Source organism: Sinocyclocheilus anshuiensis, unplaced genomic scaffold (assembly GCF_001515605.1).
Source record: "Sinocyclocheilus anshuiensis isolate Anshui unplaced genomic scaffold, SAMN03320099.WGS_v1.1 scaffold1032, whole genome shotgun sequence".
NCBI lineage: Eukaryota > Metazoa > Chordata > Actinopteri > Cypriniformes > Cyprinidae > Sinocyclocheilus > Sinocyclocheilus anshuiensis.
Window position 1 is genome coordinate 506082 of NW_015549638.1, and position 18156 is coordinate 524237.

Sequence of the window (18156 nt, forward strand, 5' to 3'; positions counted from 1 at the left end):
ACACACACACACACATACATACATACATACATACATACATAGCTAGAGCTCAGTTACGTAACGCTGTTAAGGATGGACAAAGGCTCTGCAGGAGACATTGTGTGCTGTCCCTTGCTCTTTCTCTGTCTTCCATCAGCACTTTTAAAATGAATGGTGCTCAGAGCGAGGCCAGTGATTTTGGTCTTTGAAGCTCAATATCACAAATCCAATACTCTCTTCCACTGCTGCCAGGTGTTAATGCAGAAAAAGTTCTGCTTTTATGGACACTTGGAAAAAAATGCTGCAGTGCTACCTGATGATTTTGATTATAATATGTATATATACTGTATATACACTAGTATGAAACTTAATGATTAGTGTATTGGTACTTGAAGGTACTGTAAAGAATACAGTGGTACAAAAAACATGGTGTAGTCATTTTTCTGGGACTTGGAGGTAGCAGACTTGCATTTAACATTCAGCATCTTTGAAAATGTGTGATATGGGTTAATTAAGCGAGGAAGAGTATGGCAGGTGCTGGATTTAACAGATTTGCAGAGGTAGTAAGGATCTTAGGTGAGTTCAAAGAGTGCTTGATTCACATTCAGTCAGCAGTGACGTTTGTTCGTAACACACTGGCTGAGTCATCCTGTAAATACCGTTCATAACACAGCAGTCGCTTCCTGTGTGGGTGAATCTCAAGAACAACACGTCTGGCTCTTTAATAACTAAAATAAATGTTTTATATATATTTTTATATAAATTTTAATATTGTGTACAACATTTTAAGTATATTTGATTAGTTTTTGTTTTATTGTTTGTTCATTACCTGTATTCTCAGTGAAGATTCTCATTAGATTCTCATTACTGTATTATACACAATAATATATTTTTAACCATATAAATTACAGTAGTATGTCATCCTTAATGTATTCTCAGTTCTTTCCCTTTAAATAATTTATTTCATTTTTATTTTATTTTATTACAAATTAAACTAAAATCATCTTGTGACTGTTCTTATTTTATTTGAGCTAATTTTGGTTTTGTGTGTACTTTTTCCCAATTTAAGTCTGTTTGTATTTTTATTTCTATTAAGTGAAATTGTTTTTCATTTTTGTTTGTTTTTGTTAATAACACTTTGTGTATCTGAAAAGTGAGGCTCAGTCTGAACCATGAGTTTTTGTTTTGTTTTTTTGTTTTGTTAATTTGGGTAGAACACGCATCCAATTTTGATGATCCAAACTATTTGAGGCCAAACTGAAGATGTCTTTCCAGCCAGGCATAGAAGTCTGTATTTGAATGCGTGTATGTGTGTGGGTTGCACATGTAAATATTTCTTAACCACCTGGTCGTGTTCCTTTAACACCCACCATTAAGATATTCTGCTAGCGCTTGCTGGTCATGCACAACGTGATGTCTCCATCCCAACCGAGATTACGGCCTACAGTCAAGCTGCTCGCCAAAGCAGAGGCTGTGAAACATGTCTCACTTCACCTCCATCACTGCTCAGCCTGCAAAATAACACACACGCTGTCTGTGTCTGCAAAGCCATTGCACTTTGGATTCAGTCACACATCCATTTTGTTTGCTTCTCCATTTCTGTGTTTGGTTTGACAATTTTGCTTTTTGTTTGTCTGTTTGTGTGTTTGCCATCTCAGCTTTGTACCAATGGCTAGAGGCCGATCGTCAGGGCAGGGATCCAGAGGCCGTGGCAGCAGGTAAACGTCATCATTAACCTCCTCACCACTAAGCTTCCTTCAATTTCTCCATTTTTATTTCCCATCCTTCGTTCTATTGTCCCTGATTACACCTGGTATTAAGATCCACTTTGAATGATCCAATCTCAAGAGGTCAGGCAAGAAAGATTGCCGTTTAAACCTGGTTTTAACATGCTTTCCAAATGTATCCCGTGTCTACTTGTGTATATAGACTTTGATGGGAGGGTTTCTGATTTTGACTAAATATTTTGCTTACTGCATCAGTGCATTAAGTGCACTGCATGCAGTGAAAACAATCACCACAACCAAGCACTTCTCCCAAATATTGAAGGGGTCATATGATGCGATTTCAATTTTTCCTTTCTCTTTGGAGTGCTACAAGCTCTTGGACTAATCACAAAATCTCAAAATTAATATCCACATTTCATGCTGTACATTTTAATATTGTGATTTAGATTCACTTGCAGTTTTTAAAATGAGTATTTTATTTAATTATTTAAAGATTGGAATTTCAATTTTATAGATTATTTAATATTATTGTAATACTTATTGATTAAATGTATAGATACATGATTTAGAGATGTAATTTTTAAAATGTATTTTATTTTAATATATTAGAATGTTGTTATAATTATTATTATTTATATTATTCATTCTTATTGTATTATTACATTTATACAATGATAAATTAGTGTATAAATCATAGTTTTTCATTTTTATTAATTTAGAATAAATATATTATAAAAATTTTATATTTTAATATTTTAATTGTTAAAGCTTATAGAATTTTAATATTACTGAATGTTTAATATTATTTTCACATTTATCAGTCAAATGTGTAAATAAAATAAATTTAATATCCACAATTTTAATGTTGCTGCAGATCTGTGCAAATAAATATAAGCACTTTCTTGGATTGAGTAGTTATTTTGTTTTGGAGCTGCTTCTAACCATTTAAAAGCCCTCATTTTAATTTATCATTTAGCTATCCGGGTTGCATCAGAACAGATTAATATTTACCTTTATATAATATATACAAATGTAATGTAATGTGTTTTTGGCTACCACTTGACTTGATTGGACATATTAAAAACACATTAATGTCAATTGCAACCCATTTTGCTTCTGTAATTTGATGTATTTCCGAAAGAAATGGGCTGTTCAGTTTGGAAAACTCTACAGGACTTCATTATATCCATCAAGGATTGATTAAACATTTGCTACATATCAGAATGAACCAAGACTGAAAACCAAGTGTAAACGGGGTCATTGTTGTCATTTAGCTTTCGGTCCTCACTACTTCCTCCCTCTTTTCCTCTCGTTCTCTCTCGGTTTGCGGAATGCATCATAGTTAAATGTGGGTCATTTGCCTCAGCTTGTTATTTTAAATCAGTTCCTCTTCTTTTGCAACACTGCCTGTCTTTCTCCCTCCCCGTCTTGTTTTTCTGCTGTTCTCCTGCTGTTCCTTCTATCACCTTATGGGGTGTTTGCATCAGTCTCTCTCTTTCTCACGTGTATGCCTGCGACCTCAGACTCTCTCTGTTATAAAGGGCTTTAGTAGATTTCTCCTCCTCCCTGTCCCTTCCTGTTAGTTAATGCCCAGGGCTGTCACACAGTCTCTCCTGCCAAATCACCGCTAGTTCACCCCACAGCACAGACTTGCGCTGTAAATAATCTTCTTACATGACAAAACATGAGCTAGGTTGTTAATTAGACTCAATCCTGATTACCTTGCCTCTTTCGGAGTGCCTGAGTGCTGTTTTCATCTCATCAAGATTGTACTTGTAACGTCTGTATCATCAGTTAGTTGTCTTGTTTATCGTTTTATGCTAACTGCACGCTCTATCTTGTCTGCTTCACATTCATTTGATTTAAATCTGTGCATTTTAACTCTGATCAGACCCAGATCCTGCATGACACACTGTCTGCTCCTGTAATCTGCACTGTTGTGACGTTCATGGCGCTTTTCCAATCGGTGTTCCCGCTTGTGTTTTGCTGTCAAAGCTATGCTGTTTTCATCTAACACCATGGGCTGCATGTGTCAGCCTGTTTGAGGCACAGTAACATGCACTGAGCCAGAAAAGCAACTGTTTCTCATGAAACTGTTGCGTTCATGATGGTAGAAAGTGACACAGTGCTTCCCTGTTGTTTTTAGACCATCATTGTGTGCCAACACAAGATTTGAACCTATTTGCCCTAAACAAATGTGGTTATTGACGCATTTTCATTTTTTTAATATATTTAATAATACAAATATAACTCTGGTGTAGTGGTAAACATGCACTCTACACACATCAAGCCTTGGTGCTCACATGAAAGATATAGGTTCAAATATGTCAATAAAGGCTGAAAATCCCATTAATACTGTTTTGATAATCAATCTTTCGTATAATTTAGTTGAATATTCCACATTTTTACCCAATGTTATCATTAAAAAATGTGCAAATTGAAGTGAGCATATGATAATGATAACAACAACTCTTGAAAGCAATAACCAAAGTATAAAACTGAAATATAAATAATATTCAATATTAAAGCAAAACCGCTAACTATAAATCTAATTTTCTGCTAATGATTCATTAAAATAAATTTGATATCCTAAACATATTGTGCATATATTAAAAATATTTATTAGTAACATTTATTATATTATAATAGACTGTTCTCAATATTAGTTATTATTGTTTTTACTGAAATGTTTGTTTGTTCATTTATTTATGCCAAGCTCTGTCATGAAACTCTAGATGGCACATGCTGATGGGTCGTTAACGCAAACTGATGATATTCACAGCATTAAACTACTTGGCTCAAGCTGATTGGTTCATGTCACATATGCAGCCAATGAGCTTTCTGCTTTACATTTAAATGGCTGGTTAGCATTTGCTAGAGCATTTCGCAGCGCGCTTTCAGAGTTCCTCTGAAACCCTCCACCTTCCCCAGCTCCACCTGTATAGATCTGCTACGGGTTATTTTATATGCCATTTGTGCCACAGCAGTATGTCTTAATACTCACAGCACCATATCAGCGTATGCATTGGCAATAGCGAGTTCCTGTACTTGCTTTGCAGAAGCAGCAGCAATAATCTACAACTACAGCAATAACCAACAGCAGCAGCAATTCAGCAGCGTAGTAGATTTATTCCGCTGAGACCAAATACATTAACATTGTCATATCCATTACCATCCTAAAATCTTTTGCATACATTTTTTTTGTCATGATAGAAATTTATTGATCAACATATCATTAATCAATTATCACATTCTTATTTTGGGGTATATGAGGGGGAAAATGAATGCTGCTGATCATGGTGAACAAACCAGATGTGGGTGTATGTATGTTGAGATTAGAGGGTGAGGAATCCTGCTCACACCAACACTATCCCCTCAGAGACAGGTGTCGTATCTAGGTCACATTTACATGGTAAATACAAGTGGATTACTCTGTCCAACGTACCTGAGAGAGTTGTAGTAAACATGTCACAGCAACGTTTGTTTCAACAAGTTATTAAGCTATCAAAAGAAGGTGTGAAATGTGTCTTAGAGTATTGTGCAAGATTTATTTAACTGTATGTTGAAATATACATTCAAGTAAACACCCTAAGGTTCAGCACAACTAAGCAGATGTAACTTGTTTATGTGGATATCTCCATACAGTACCATCCTCTCAAAAGGCCTTGCAGTTTAGTGGCGAAACCATGAAACTTTTATCAGTTTAATGCAGTGTAGCTAAGACACATGACAAACCTCTTCTTATTTACGACCATGTATAAAAATTCAGACACACTCGTACCATAGCTTTTGCATTCTAAAGCTTATGAATATTTTAAAAGATGTTTCCAATCCTCTACTCTCCTTAATACTTATTCCATTCCTCTCTGCAGGGGAAAACTTTGATCAGAGCCCCCTCAAAAGGACCTTCAAATCCAAAGTGCTTGCCCACTACCCAGAGAACATCGAGTGCAACCCATTTGACCAGGATGCTGTCAACATGGTAAGTGACTTCAGTACTTGACACTTTTACCTCTTTGGTTTACGCCTTTGATTTATTACCTCCAGCAGTGATTTGAATGTTTTTAATGTTTTACATCATTCTTTTGTTTTATATCATTCAATTTGTTTTGTGTTCGTTTTCTACAATCCTTTTGTTTTTTCCCTTTTGTTTTAGAGTTTTGTTTTGGTTGTGTTTTGTTTTATCCTTTTGTTTTGTGTTTTGTTTGGAGTCTTATTTTGTTTATTTTATTATTCTTATTTTGTGTGTTTGTTTTTGTGATGTGTTTTTTTTTGTTTTAGAGTTTTGTTTTTGGTTGTTTTGTTTGATTCTTTTTGTTTTGTATCATTCTATTGTTTTGTTTTAAGTTTTATTTTTGTTTATTCATTTATTTTATATTTTATTATTCTTGTTTTGTGTGTTTGTTTGTTTTGATTTGTGATGTTGTGCTTTTTAAATTTTTTTTATTATGTTTTGTTTGAAGTATGTCTGGGACACGTGCCTTTCAGAGCATGCTGAGGCTTGATGACTTGGGTGAATTTTTATGACAAATTTATCATGTCCAACTCATCTAAACTTGTTTGTTTTCTGTTTCAAATAAATTCCCACACACAATCTCACTATTTCTCACATTAGTCATAAGAAAGATCTGTATCTGCATTGATTTGGAGTGTCATAACATGTACACACAGCCTCTCACTCACTCTGTGGTTGCATGCAGTGATCAGCCGAAGGGTTTGTGTTACCGCCCCAGAGCATGCAGAGGTAACGAAAACTTCTGACCTATCGTTCCTGTGCTGCAAGGTCGTTTTTTCCATCGGCAAACGTAAACGGAAGCTTGGCAGTAGTGACACCAGCATCAATTATTCAACCCAGGCTCTCTGCTTACATCGGCATGGAAACGGCTCATTGTGCATGTTCTCACTCTGTAAAAGGAACACCTGAAGTGTTCAGCGCTGCCAGTCATGGTGCCATCACATCATTTGAGAAAAAAAAAAACGTAATAACGTTCCTGTGTGAGTAATTTTTCAAGGCCAGTCTCTTATCTGCAGAGGTTCGCACATAAAACTTTATACACACACATTAAAAGTGCTTGAAAGACAGCTTGCAATCACAGAACTCCATTTCAGTTCTCAGTCCTCCAAGGTCTGGATAAAATTTGTTTTTTGATGTTGCTGGAAATGTAAACCGTAGAAGCCCTGCATATATAAAAATGCACAATAAAGGCAACATTAAGAAATGTATAGTTACTGAAGCAACAAGTAATTTTCTCTCTCTTTCTCTTCAGCTCTGCATGCCCAAAGGTCTGTCATTCCGAACACAGCGTGACAGTCGTACCCCACAGTTCCACTCTTTCCTCATCACAAGAGAAGACGGATCCCGCACTTATGGTTTCGTTCACACCTTCTACGAGGAGGTGACCAGCCCTCAGATCTGCTCCGCCATGCAGACGCTACTCCAGATGCACCAAGCAGAGCATAATGCATCTGCCCATAACTGCCCGTCGTCGTCATCCTCTTCCTCATCGTCCTCATCCTCCTCTAGTATGGACTCTTTAGCCAGCAGCCTGGATGAAGTTGAGTCTCCTTCCTCAACTTCCTCCTCACAAGGGGGCCGCAGGAGCTGTGGCTGCTCCGGCGAAGGCTACGATTCTGTTCGTGACACTCTGTACGTGTCCAAAGCTATGTGTTTAATCACACCCATGCCCTTCATGCACGCCTGTAAACACTTCCTGTCCCAGGTGCACCGTGCTGTCATCTCCCATCAGCCACCCCCACTTCCTTTGGAAAGCTACATCTACAACATCCTCTATGAAGTACCTTTGCCGCCGCCTGGACGCTCTTTGAAGTTCCACGGAGTGTATGAACCTATCCTGTGCCAGAGGCCTGGTGTTGGGGAGCTGCCGTTGGCTGATTTCCCACTGAGTGAGGCCTTCCAGTTGTTGGGAGTGGAAAATCTGGTGCAGATTTTTACTTGTGTCCTACTAGAGATGCAGATCCTTCTCTACTCACAAGGTAAGGAACCTACAGTTTTTAGCTTAGGAAATATGTTTTTTGTTTTGTTTGGTCGTCTTTGTTTGCACCTGCCTAGTCCAGATTTATCCACTTGTGCTTGCTTTCGTATGGTTTTGTTTTGTTTTGTATTTTTTGCTTTCGTTTGTTTTGTTAATACTTGTTTAGTCTCTCTTTTTGTTTGCTTTCATTTGGTTTTGACTGTTTCAGGTTGTTTTGTGTGTTCCGCTTGTTTCATTTGGTTTCGTTCGGTTTCGCTTGGCTAAGTTGGCTTTGTTTGCTTTCATTTGGCTTTGCTTTCATATGTGTTTGGTCGTGCTTTGTTTTCTTTTGTTCTGTGTAGTTTCGACTGGTTTTGTTCATATTACTTTGGTTTTGAATGTTTTATTTTGCTTTCATTTTCTTTTGTTTCGTTCGGTTTTGTTTGGCTTTGTTTGCTATTGTTTTTGTTTGGTTGTGCCTGGTTTCTTTTGCTTTAATTTGTTTTGTTCATATTCATTTGCGTTTGCATGGGTTTGTTTGCTTTTGTTTGGTGCATATTGCTTTTGTTTTATGTGGTTTATTTTTGTTTTCTTTATTTCATTGTATTATTTTTTACTATTATTACATGATAAAATATTATTACAGTAATGCAGTTTCCAAACTATATATTGACTTTCTGTGGTTATTTCTAATGATTAATTGTCTTAATGCTATGATAATTATGTGGTTTAATTAATTCCATTTCAAATGTATTAACCAATTGGCAAGCTCTACTTTTATATCAAGCTTACAGGCTGTTTGTGTTTGACTCAAGTATTCGCTGTATGCAGATCAGTTAATCTCTTATTTAAGCATTTAAATTAGAGTTCTGATTTTGGCAAGTGCATCTTTGCAGGGCCTTTGATGTGGAGACTGGGTGAATGTGGAGGAGCCTAATGAATATTACATTACCCTGCTGCAGCACATATGCTTTTCAGTAAACACAAGCTGATACACATGCTAATGAATTCCTCTGACTGTTCTCCATATAAACAAATGATGAGATTTTTATGAGAAACATCTATTAATAATAACATTGCCCTGTTTTAGTAAGTCCACCATAGAGTATTATGTGATAAGTTGCTTTTCATCTAACTTAACTTGGGCCCAAATTGAACCATCATCAAGTGCCAAAGGCAAGTAGAAAAAAATGACTTTGATGATTCAATAAACAGATTTGCCAGCCAGTTTTAGGAATTTCAACATAATTCATGGTTAGGATCTTCACTGTTATGCATATATATTATAGTAGGGAAAAACAATAATTAACTTTTATATTGACAAAAAAACAATATACTAGGGCTGTAAAGTGATCAAAAAATTAATTTATTAATTACTCAATGTGGTGATTAATTGATGTACTTAATCACAAATTAATCACGCATCAAATTACAAAAAGAAAAGACATATTATGATATAAAATTTTTATTTTTTTTACATTTGATTTCTTTATCATTAATTTCTTTTAATTTGTTATTATTATTATTTTATTTATTTGTGTTTATTTATTTATTTTTCTATAATGCAGAATAAGGTTTCATGGCTGGTAAGACGTATTTTAAGGCCGGTAAATTTTATTTAAATAATTCACTTGCTGGTAGCAAAAAGTGAATTTCAATGAACTTAAATGTATTAATTACATATTTGTATTGTATAATGATTTCTTATAATCATTTTTGTCATTTGAAGTTATTTTGACTTTTCTTTTGTCTGTGTACATCTAGATTACCAGAGGCTCATGGTGGTTGCAGAGGGAATCACAACGTTGCTGTTCCCGTTCCAGTGGCAGCATGTGTATGTGCCCATCCTTCCTGCTTCACTTCTGCACTTCCTGGACGCCCCTGTGCCGTATCTCATGGGACTGCAGTCCAAAGAGGGCACGGACCGCTCCAAACTAGAGCTGCCTCAAGAGGTAACCTGCACATTCACACACTTTTTCTCACCACAGCCACTTAGAAATTCCTGGGATGTGGACGCCTCCATCAAGTGGGCTGTTTTTTTAAGAGGCTTTATAACTTTGAGCCGGATTGGCTGGTGACGATGGATGGATCTGCCTATTAGAATGCTCTCAATGCCTTTAAAAAGCACCAGAGGCCTTTGCTGAAAATAGCCTGACCAGTATGAGGCTCTTCTTTTACAATCCTTGTTTCCCTCTTATTTCTTAGCGTGAATACAGTGCTTCCATGTTTGATGTGTTACATTAGCTTCAGAGCCTTCGTTTCTTTGTGTCGTGCTGTATCAGAATTCTTAGCAGAGGTTAATTATTCATGGTTTGTCCATCTGGATGCTGCAAGGCTTCCCCACATCCTCATCCCTAAATCCCATTTTCCGTAACTCAGCATCCAGATTCCCTGCTATGCTTTCTCTTTGAAGTCACTCTGACCCAGAAAAAAAAGACAAATGGCATCAAGAGTGAGACCGAAGGGGAACAGGAGATGGCTCATTTTGGGAAAGCAGCATGGGTTTCCATTTTACTGCATCACTTTTGTGTTTCTGTTTGCTGTTTGCTTATGTAAGTTAATGTTTAAAAGTTTGGGGTCGGTAGGATTTTGAAATATTTTTGAAAAAATTCTCTTATGTTCACCAAGGCTGTATTTATTTGATCAAGTTGATTTGTTACATTTAAAAACACAAATATTGGTAATTACTGTATTAAGACAATTTAAAATAATAGTTTTCTATTTTAATATATTTTAAAATGTGATCTATTCCTGTGATGGCAAAGCTGAATTTTCAGCAGCCGTTACTCCAGTTTTCAGTGTCACATGATCCTTCAGAAATCATTCTAATATGCTGATTTGCTGCTCAAGAAACATTTGTTGTTATCAATATTGAAAACTGTTGTACTGCTTAATATACTGTGATATTTTCAGGATTCACTGATTAGAACTTTCAAATGAACATCATTTATTTGAAATAGAAAATGTTTTAACATTATGAATGTCTTAGTCTTTACTGTCACTTTTGATCAATTTAATGCATCTATGCTGAATAAAAGTTTGAATTTCTTAAAAAAAAACTCACTTTTGAACAGTAGTGTAGAAACTCTAGAAATAATACTCTTAATAAAACTCATTAAAATGCACAGCACACAAATATTGAGGAATATAAAAAATGCAATAAAATTATTATTAATTGTTATTTACATTTTGCCTCATCCACCATCTTTTTCTCACTGACCTTGTTACTGGGCATTTTGGGATTGCCATTTCCGTAGTCATCTCTTGAGGCTGGATTCTGCTAAAATGCTGCTCTCCTCACAACCGTTTCCTTATCCTTGCTTTAAAACCACTTGAGGTTTTCTGATAAGTCCTTGTGTAACAGCACTCCGAGTATGGCTAACAGTGACATTTAGTTAAATTATTATGCTTCAGCTCCTGTCCATTGTTTTTACCCATGTATTTTTACCCACAAACCTACATGTATGCACACACTCATGTTTATGTAGCAGTGTAAAAGGAGACATTAAAAAAATCTGACGCACATTTCAAATTATGTGCACTCATATGAAATGAAGACAGTCATAAATATGAACCTAAAGTAACTAGCATTTTTTTAATAGGAAAAAAGATGTAGTGTTTTTATTTAGCTAGGTCAAACACATACATACTGGCCCGAATGCTGGTTTCTGACAGGCTGTCAGCATTGTGGCCTGACAGAACGGATAGTTCTGCTTGACTGATTTATTTTTACAGCAACAAGGTCACTCTCACACACACTCACTTGAGGGCATTTTGACTGCATGAGCTGCATTGCATGTGACTGAACAGCAATGTGTCACACAGTGAGATTTCTAATGATCCATTGGATTGATTTAACCTAATTCCAGATGTTGGCTTTGGTTATTAGGTCAGTACAGCTGATGATTTCTATTGCAACTTGGGTCAGTGTGTGTGTTTGAATACTGTAATTTTTCACAATGAAGTTGGCTTATAATGTAATCTTCATGTTAATGTAGTGATTATTTTGCCAGGCTATTATTTTGGATTACTTTTTTTTTTTTTACCGAGATACACTCATTTTTTTGGTCTTAAATTACTTTATATTATATTATATTATATTATATTATATATTTGTGTATATATATAATATTAATTTATGACCCAAAAAAATTAATTATAAATAGTCAAACCAAAATTTCAGACGCCTTCAACATTTCTCACATTATCACAGTTTATTTGCTATAGTTTAGAAAATGGTAATAAAATATGACAAGAACTCAGAGTTCATTCATCTTGATAATGTCAGATCATTTTGATAGAAAGGTATGTAATGGATTCGGTTGAATTAGCTGTCAGCTGTTAAATTTAAGTACACAATTAGATCATACCAATTTAGGTCAACCAATTACCAAGCAATGCTTAATTTTGTTCAGTCTTTGATGTAAAAATGTCGCTTTAGCTATTAAAGAAAAAAACACTTAAGCAAAACATGGTCAGGTCAAAGTGTCTGAATAGTTTTTGGTCCCAAATTTTTTAATCAATTTTACTGGTAGTCCACAATTTTTGGGTATAATAAGTCACAGTTTACTTTATTTTGCTATCCTCACTTGCATAAATGAACTGCACCCACTAGTAAAAAAAAAATATATATATCTGGTGTCTGAATAATTTTTGGTTTGACTGTGTATATATAAAGTAAAATACATTTTAAAATGTTTTACTTCAAAGCATTTAAAAACACTTGTTTGTCATTGACCCATTTATACACACACACACACAAACACATTTCCTTTGTCACAGCATTATTGTTTATTGTTGCATTATACTACAGGTTGAAGTGTAATTACAGAAACATCAGCCTGGTGACATTTAATAACAAATAATAAAAGTGTTGTACAGCAAAACTTGAACTCCTGCAATTGCAGACTTAGATGTGTGGCTTGAAGCGTAAATGTTAAGTTGCACGGCTCCTTTCTCTCCTCAGGCGAACCTGTGTTTTGTTGACATCGACAGCCACTGCATTGAGCTGCCTGAAGACTTCCCTCAGTTCCCCAACAAGACCGAATTCATCCAGGAACTCAGTGAGGTATTGCTCAGTTTTGGTCTGTCTCCTGAGGGGGGCAGCGCCTCCCCAGAACCAGCTGTAAGCTCGCAGACCTCCATGCTGGTGAAGGAGCTGAAGAGCACATCCCTGAGTGAGCTGGTGGATGACAGAAAGAATGGCAACCTCGGTGGAGAGGCGCTGGACGTGCTGGAACTTCTTCAGGTCAACCCGACTCTGGAGCGTCTGCAGGCTCTGGCCAAAAGGACTGGGGTGAAAGTGGCCCGTCTGGAGGCATTGGCAGCGGGGCAGAAAGCTGTAGGGGAGGAGGGCGTGGGAGGAAGGTCTCCTGCCGAGGAAGAGGAGCTGAGGAACGCTAAACTGAACGTGCAGCTGAGGGAGGTGTTCGCTGCACGCTTTGCGACAATGTTCGCGGACTACGAGTCGTTTGTGATTCAGAACTCACCAGATTTGGAGTCCTGGCTGACCAATAGAGAGCAAATGCACAACTTTGACAAGGTGACTTACATTCTACACACTTATTAGCAAAACTAATTAGACACGCTCTTAATATTTTTGTTGTAGTTTAGTTAGGCACTTTTGTATTGGTCTTGTAGCAAAGTTTTCATCAAAAGTTTCAGATGGTACCTCCATATAAGTTCTTTCATTTGATTTCTCTTTAGGCCTCATTCCTTTCCGACCAGCCGGAACCGTACTTGCCCTTCCTGTCCCATTTCATTGAAACACAAATGTTTGCCACCTTCATCGACAACAAGATCATGTCTCAGTGGGAGGAGAAAGAACCCCTCCTTCGAGTGTTTGACGGACGCATTGAGAAGGCCCGTCTCTACAATGTTCGCGCACCCAGCTTGCGCTCATCTGTTTACCAGAAATGCACCTTCCTCAAAGAGTCGGGTAAGAAACATTGAGATTGACTTCTCATAATATATTAAAGTAAAATGTATTTGATGTTTTATCATAGTTTAATGTGCAAAGTCAATTGTTTAAGCCTTTTGAAGTTTCTACTATTAAAATTTTCAAAACATTGCTCGACATGTTGATCTCTGACTCAACCAACCAGTGATCCTTTGTCCAAACAATATCAGACAGGGGGAGAAAAAATAATAAATTAATATCTTGACACAGAAATTGCACTCTTCATCTTTAACGTAATTTGTGTTCAAATGAGCACATTTTTCCAAAGAAAAGTTTTGTGTGGAATGGAATATGGATGACTTTTCATAATCTCATAAAATCCCATAGGATAAAACCATACAACCAACCATACATTTTTAGTTATTCCCCCTAGAATTTCTTATTTTACTTGAATATACTCTTCCATTCAAAAGTTTGAGGTCGGTAAGATTTATTTTTTCTTTTGAAAGAAGTCCCTTGTACTGCTCAAGGCTGCATTTATTTTATCAAAAATTGAAAAACAGTTGCATTATGAAATATTACAAATAGAAAAAAAGAACAATAAAAAACAATATTTTAAAATATTTTAAAATGTTATTTATTTCTACGATGCTGTTACTTTTCTGTGTGACATGCTTCATCCTTCAGAAATCATTCTAATATGTTGATTTGGGGTTCAATAATATAATTATTAATTATCAATAGAAATATTACTTATTATAGAAAACAGAAAAAATAACAGCATTTTTTTGGAAACGTATTTTGTAACATTATAAATATCCTTTCTGTCACTTTTGGTCAGTTTAATGCATCCTTAAATAAAAAATAAAAGTATTAATTTCTTAAAAAAATAAAATCCCCAAACTGGTTGTGTATGTATGTCACATTACACAAGTAAAAAGGAGTGCAGTGCTATTTCATCTTGATTAAATTTTGAGGTCTTTGAAATGATTTTACTGTTGGGTGGTTTATACTGTGTTGGGTGTTCTTTGTCTCTATAAACAGATTCGGAAATCATTGTGTTTTGCTGCATTGAAAATGTCTTCTCATTTTATGCCTTACTGATTTTTGTGCAATCACATCCTCAGCAGAGCACCTTTCATCATTTTTTTTTCTGAACTGATGGTGAATCCCCAGTCATTGCTCTGTCACTACAAATTGTGTATTTCAATTTTAATGAAGCCTGTAGAAAAAAAATAGCTGCTGCGTACGTGCCCAGATGATTATAGAGAGTGACAGTTCAAGAGGGCGGCTGAGGGGCCTAGGAAGACGGCAGAAGTGGTTGAAAAATGAGGAGTGGAGCACAGAATGAAAGAACTGAAGAGTGTGTCCTCAAATGAGTCAAATGAATGGAGCGCTTTTGAAAGGCTGCCAAATGCTGAAAAGAAAAGAACGGGCGCCTGGTGCTCTATTGTGCCATCTTGGGAAGCCTGTGTGTGTATGTGCGCTGAATATTGTTGCGTGCGCGTCTGCTCGCTAAGCCCTCAGTACCATCGTTAGGTCAATAACCTCTTGTCGCACTGAAGGTCACTATTGGAAGATGGATGCTGCTGTTCTGGCTTAAAAAATGTGCTTCTGAAATGGCAAACTGCCCACAGATGCCCTATAAAAGATGCCCAACATTTCAAAAACAAAATGCACTATGGAAGTCATAACATTGATTGTTATATTAGTTGCACGATTAAAATGCTAGGCAGTAAATGAGTATGTTAGTATGAAAACAAGGTTTGAATTTATTCCAATTTCTGGAAAAGAATCAATGAAACTTTCTCATTCTAATGCACTGTACAACTTCTGTAGCAACTTTATTTTTTCCTGTCAGGCTAATCAACAACAGCAACAACAACAATAGCTGTTTAATAATAATAAATAATAAAATAAAATAATTATAATTATTGTTAGACAGTAATACAGTTATTATTAATTCATTGTTATTTTTATTATTTTTCTTAAAGTTACTGCTTATAGTTCTTTATTGAAGTTCATGTGTAAAATTCTAATTATTTATAAAAACTATGCAATATACAATAACAGTTATACTCTGTTTATTATTTATAATTCTGATTGTTTTAAGACACTGGTCATGTTTCATTATTGAAGCTGAAGTGTAAAATTGTTATTACATTAGTTTATAAAAAATATTAAATGAACACAACAATAATAAATAATGTTTTCTTATTCTTAATACAATAATACTTATTGTTTATGCTTTTATTATTATATAAGTACATTATAATAATATTATAATATTTATCAGTTATTTATTATACTTGGTTTATTATTCTTATTTTTTTATTGATATTATTTTATATTTGGAATTTTTGAATATTTATATTATTTTGAAAAAACAAGTCACTCACTCAGATTGCTCAGAAATACTTTTATTTTAGCGTTGTGGAAGTCTAGCCTCAAGCTTACAGCTTATTATTAGTGAATATTCTGAAGTAATTTGTAGCTTCAACACTTTTCAAGAGCTGTGTTTCTCCTCTCCAGCCCAGGCCATAGAGCAGCGGCTGAGAAAGATCGACCACACAGCCATCCATCCTCACCTGCTGGATATGAAGATTGGTCAAGGAAAATACCAGCACGGCTTCTTCCCCAAACTACAGGCTGATGTGCTTGCCTCAGGGCCCACCAACAACAAGTGAGTCCTCTTCATGGCACACAACACCGTTACGAGAGATTGACTATTCAGTGTGGGGCATGTAACACTTCAGTGTCAATATTAGTTATAAAGCTCTGTTTTAAACTACAACAGATGCTGCAATCCATCTGTTTTTAGTCACACTTCAATATTCAATAACCAAAAGAAAAATGATTATTTATTTAGCTGTCTTTTCATTTACTTTGTGACAAAAAACACTAAAGCAAACTCAATTTCAATGTGTGTGTGGGATAATCTAATAATGGAAACCCTCTTTGATCAGGTGGTCTAACCGCACATGCTCGACTCAGCGCAGAGTGGACCGTCACAGACAGCAGAACGACCATCTTGTGCTGGACAATGACCTCAAAGAGGTAAGACTGCAGCTTTCTTCCTCTTCAGCCTCTCTCCTCCTTTCTCTTTTTCTTCTTTCTCATCTGGTTCTGTGTGCAGCCTTTGATTAGCACAGACTTTTTATGTAATTCCTTCCATCTGGAGTCTTTTTACTTACTCCATCTCTTCTATACTGCTGCCTTCCAAGGGTCTTATTTGTCAGATGGTAGATAAAGCTGATTGTTGGCAGAATCACAAAGTAAATAAAGAGTGGTTTATCCAAAAATTATAATTCTGTCTTTTGCTCAGCCTCATGTTGTTCCAAAGCTGTAAGACTTACTTTCTTCCATGGAACACAAAAGAAGTTATTTTGAAAACTATAACTGTCGCTCTTTTCTATTGTTATTGTTAACTAAAATTAATACGATTAAAAACGGTTTTCAGTAATTGAAATAAAATATAAATATTAGATGAGAAAATTAAGCTTAAAAAATAAACTCATTTATTTTTTTAGTTAGTTGCCAAAAGCAACTAAAATTAGTAAAGCTGAAATAAATATAAAGATAAATAAAAAAAAAATTGTTTTTATTTATAAATTAATGACATTGACAAAAGCACATAACAGAATTTCTAAAAATAAAAATTTAATTAAATATGAAAATGAAATATAATTAAAAAAAATAATTAGGATACATCAATAATTCTAAAATAAAAAAAAAACGAAAATAACCCATATACTGTGTAAGTTGTCATTTACTGATAAATAACCGACAACCATTACAACCGAATCTCGAAATTAATAATCCAGACCAGTTTTGTAAATCAAATTGGCTGATTGATTTTCAAAAGAATGATTTGTACAGGAATTAAATGTTGCTGTCATAAACACGTCACGGAACAGTATGACTCGTGTCAAGAATTTTACATCATTTTTCAGTGAGCTATTACTTATAGTTATTATAATGAACAGTAATTCTCCATAAATCGCAGATTCTTGATGTCTGAATCACATAAATGGTCTTCAGGGCTGAAAGTGATTTACATGAAATTTGACTTGTAAATGGCTCCTGATGAATAATGCTTAATGCAAAGGCCTCTTGGGCTTTTAGTGAATTTGCCTGTTCTCATTTCTTCATTTGTCAGCATTTTCTTTTACTTCTGAGCTTGCGTGTTCTTTTTCAAGTGTCTTCTTGCTTGTCTTTTCTTGCATTCATGTGCATGCTGCTTTTTTTTTGTTCCTTTTCTATTGTTTCTTCATCGGTTCTGTGTGCGTTTGTATGCTGTGTGGGCCATACCACCTCACGGCAGGTGGAGGGGTGTTTGCTCCTGCAGAACTCTATGGCTTTCTGGGAGTGGGATAAGGCGCCACCCCCACCTATTAAACCGCCTAAAAAGTCCTTCTCGGCCTGCTGTCTGGTATGTGGAGGCCTGCCATTATATGACCGACTTAAAACATTCCTAACATGCCCTTAACAAACTCCTCCCAGATGTCAGAATTCCTAAAAGCCCCTCCCCTCTGACACACAGTGACCTTTGAACTCTGCTGCACACAGTCCTGCCCCT

The 18156-nt window shown here is 35.7% G+C and overlaps 1 protein-coding gene across 6 annotated transcripts in view; it reads left to right on the plus strand.

Annotated features, from left to right (window-relative positions):
- The window catches only part of LOC107659847 (DENN domain-containing protein 5B), a 38915-nt gene that overhangs the window by 11723 nt on the left and 9036 nt on the right, over positions 1-18156 (plus strand). For 2 of the 6 annotated variants that reach the window (XM_016448922.1, XM_016448923.1), the window contains exons 2-10: positions 1638-1697; positions 5579-5688; positions 6974-7700; positions 9443-9630; positions 12645-13220; positions 13385-13616; positions 16110-16260; positions 16544-16634; positions 17902-18009. In XM_016448922.1, coding sequence (XP_016304408.1) covers positions 1638-1697; positions 5579-5688; positions 6974-7700; positions 9443-9630; positions 12645-13220; positions 13385-13616; positions 16110-16260; positions 16544-16634; positions 17902-18009 — 2243 coding nt within the window. Of the gene's footprint in view, positions 1-1637; positions 1698-5578; positions 5689-6174; positions 6702-6973; positions 7701-9442; positions 9631-12644; positions 13221-13384; positions 13617-16109; positions 16261-16543; positions 16635-17901; positions 18010-18156 lie in introns of those variants that run through there. The other 4 variants (XM_016448925.1, XM_016448927.1, XM_016448924.1 and 1 more) reach the window with 3 other exon arrangements.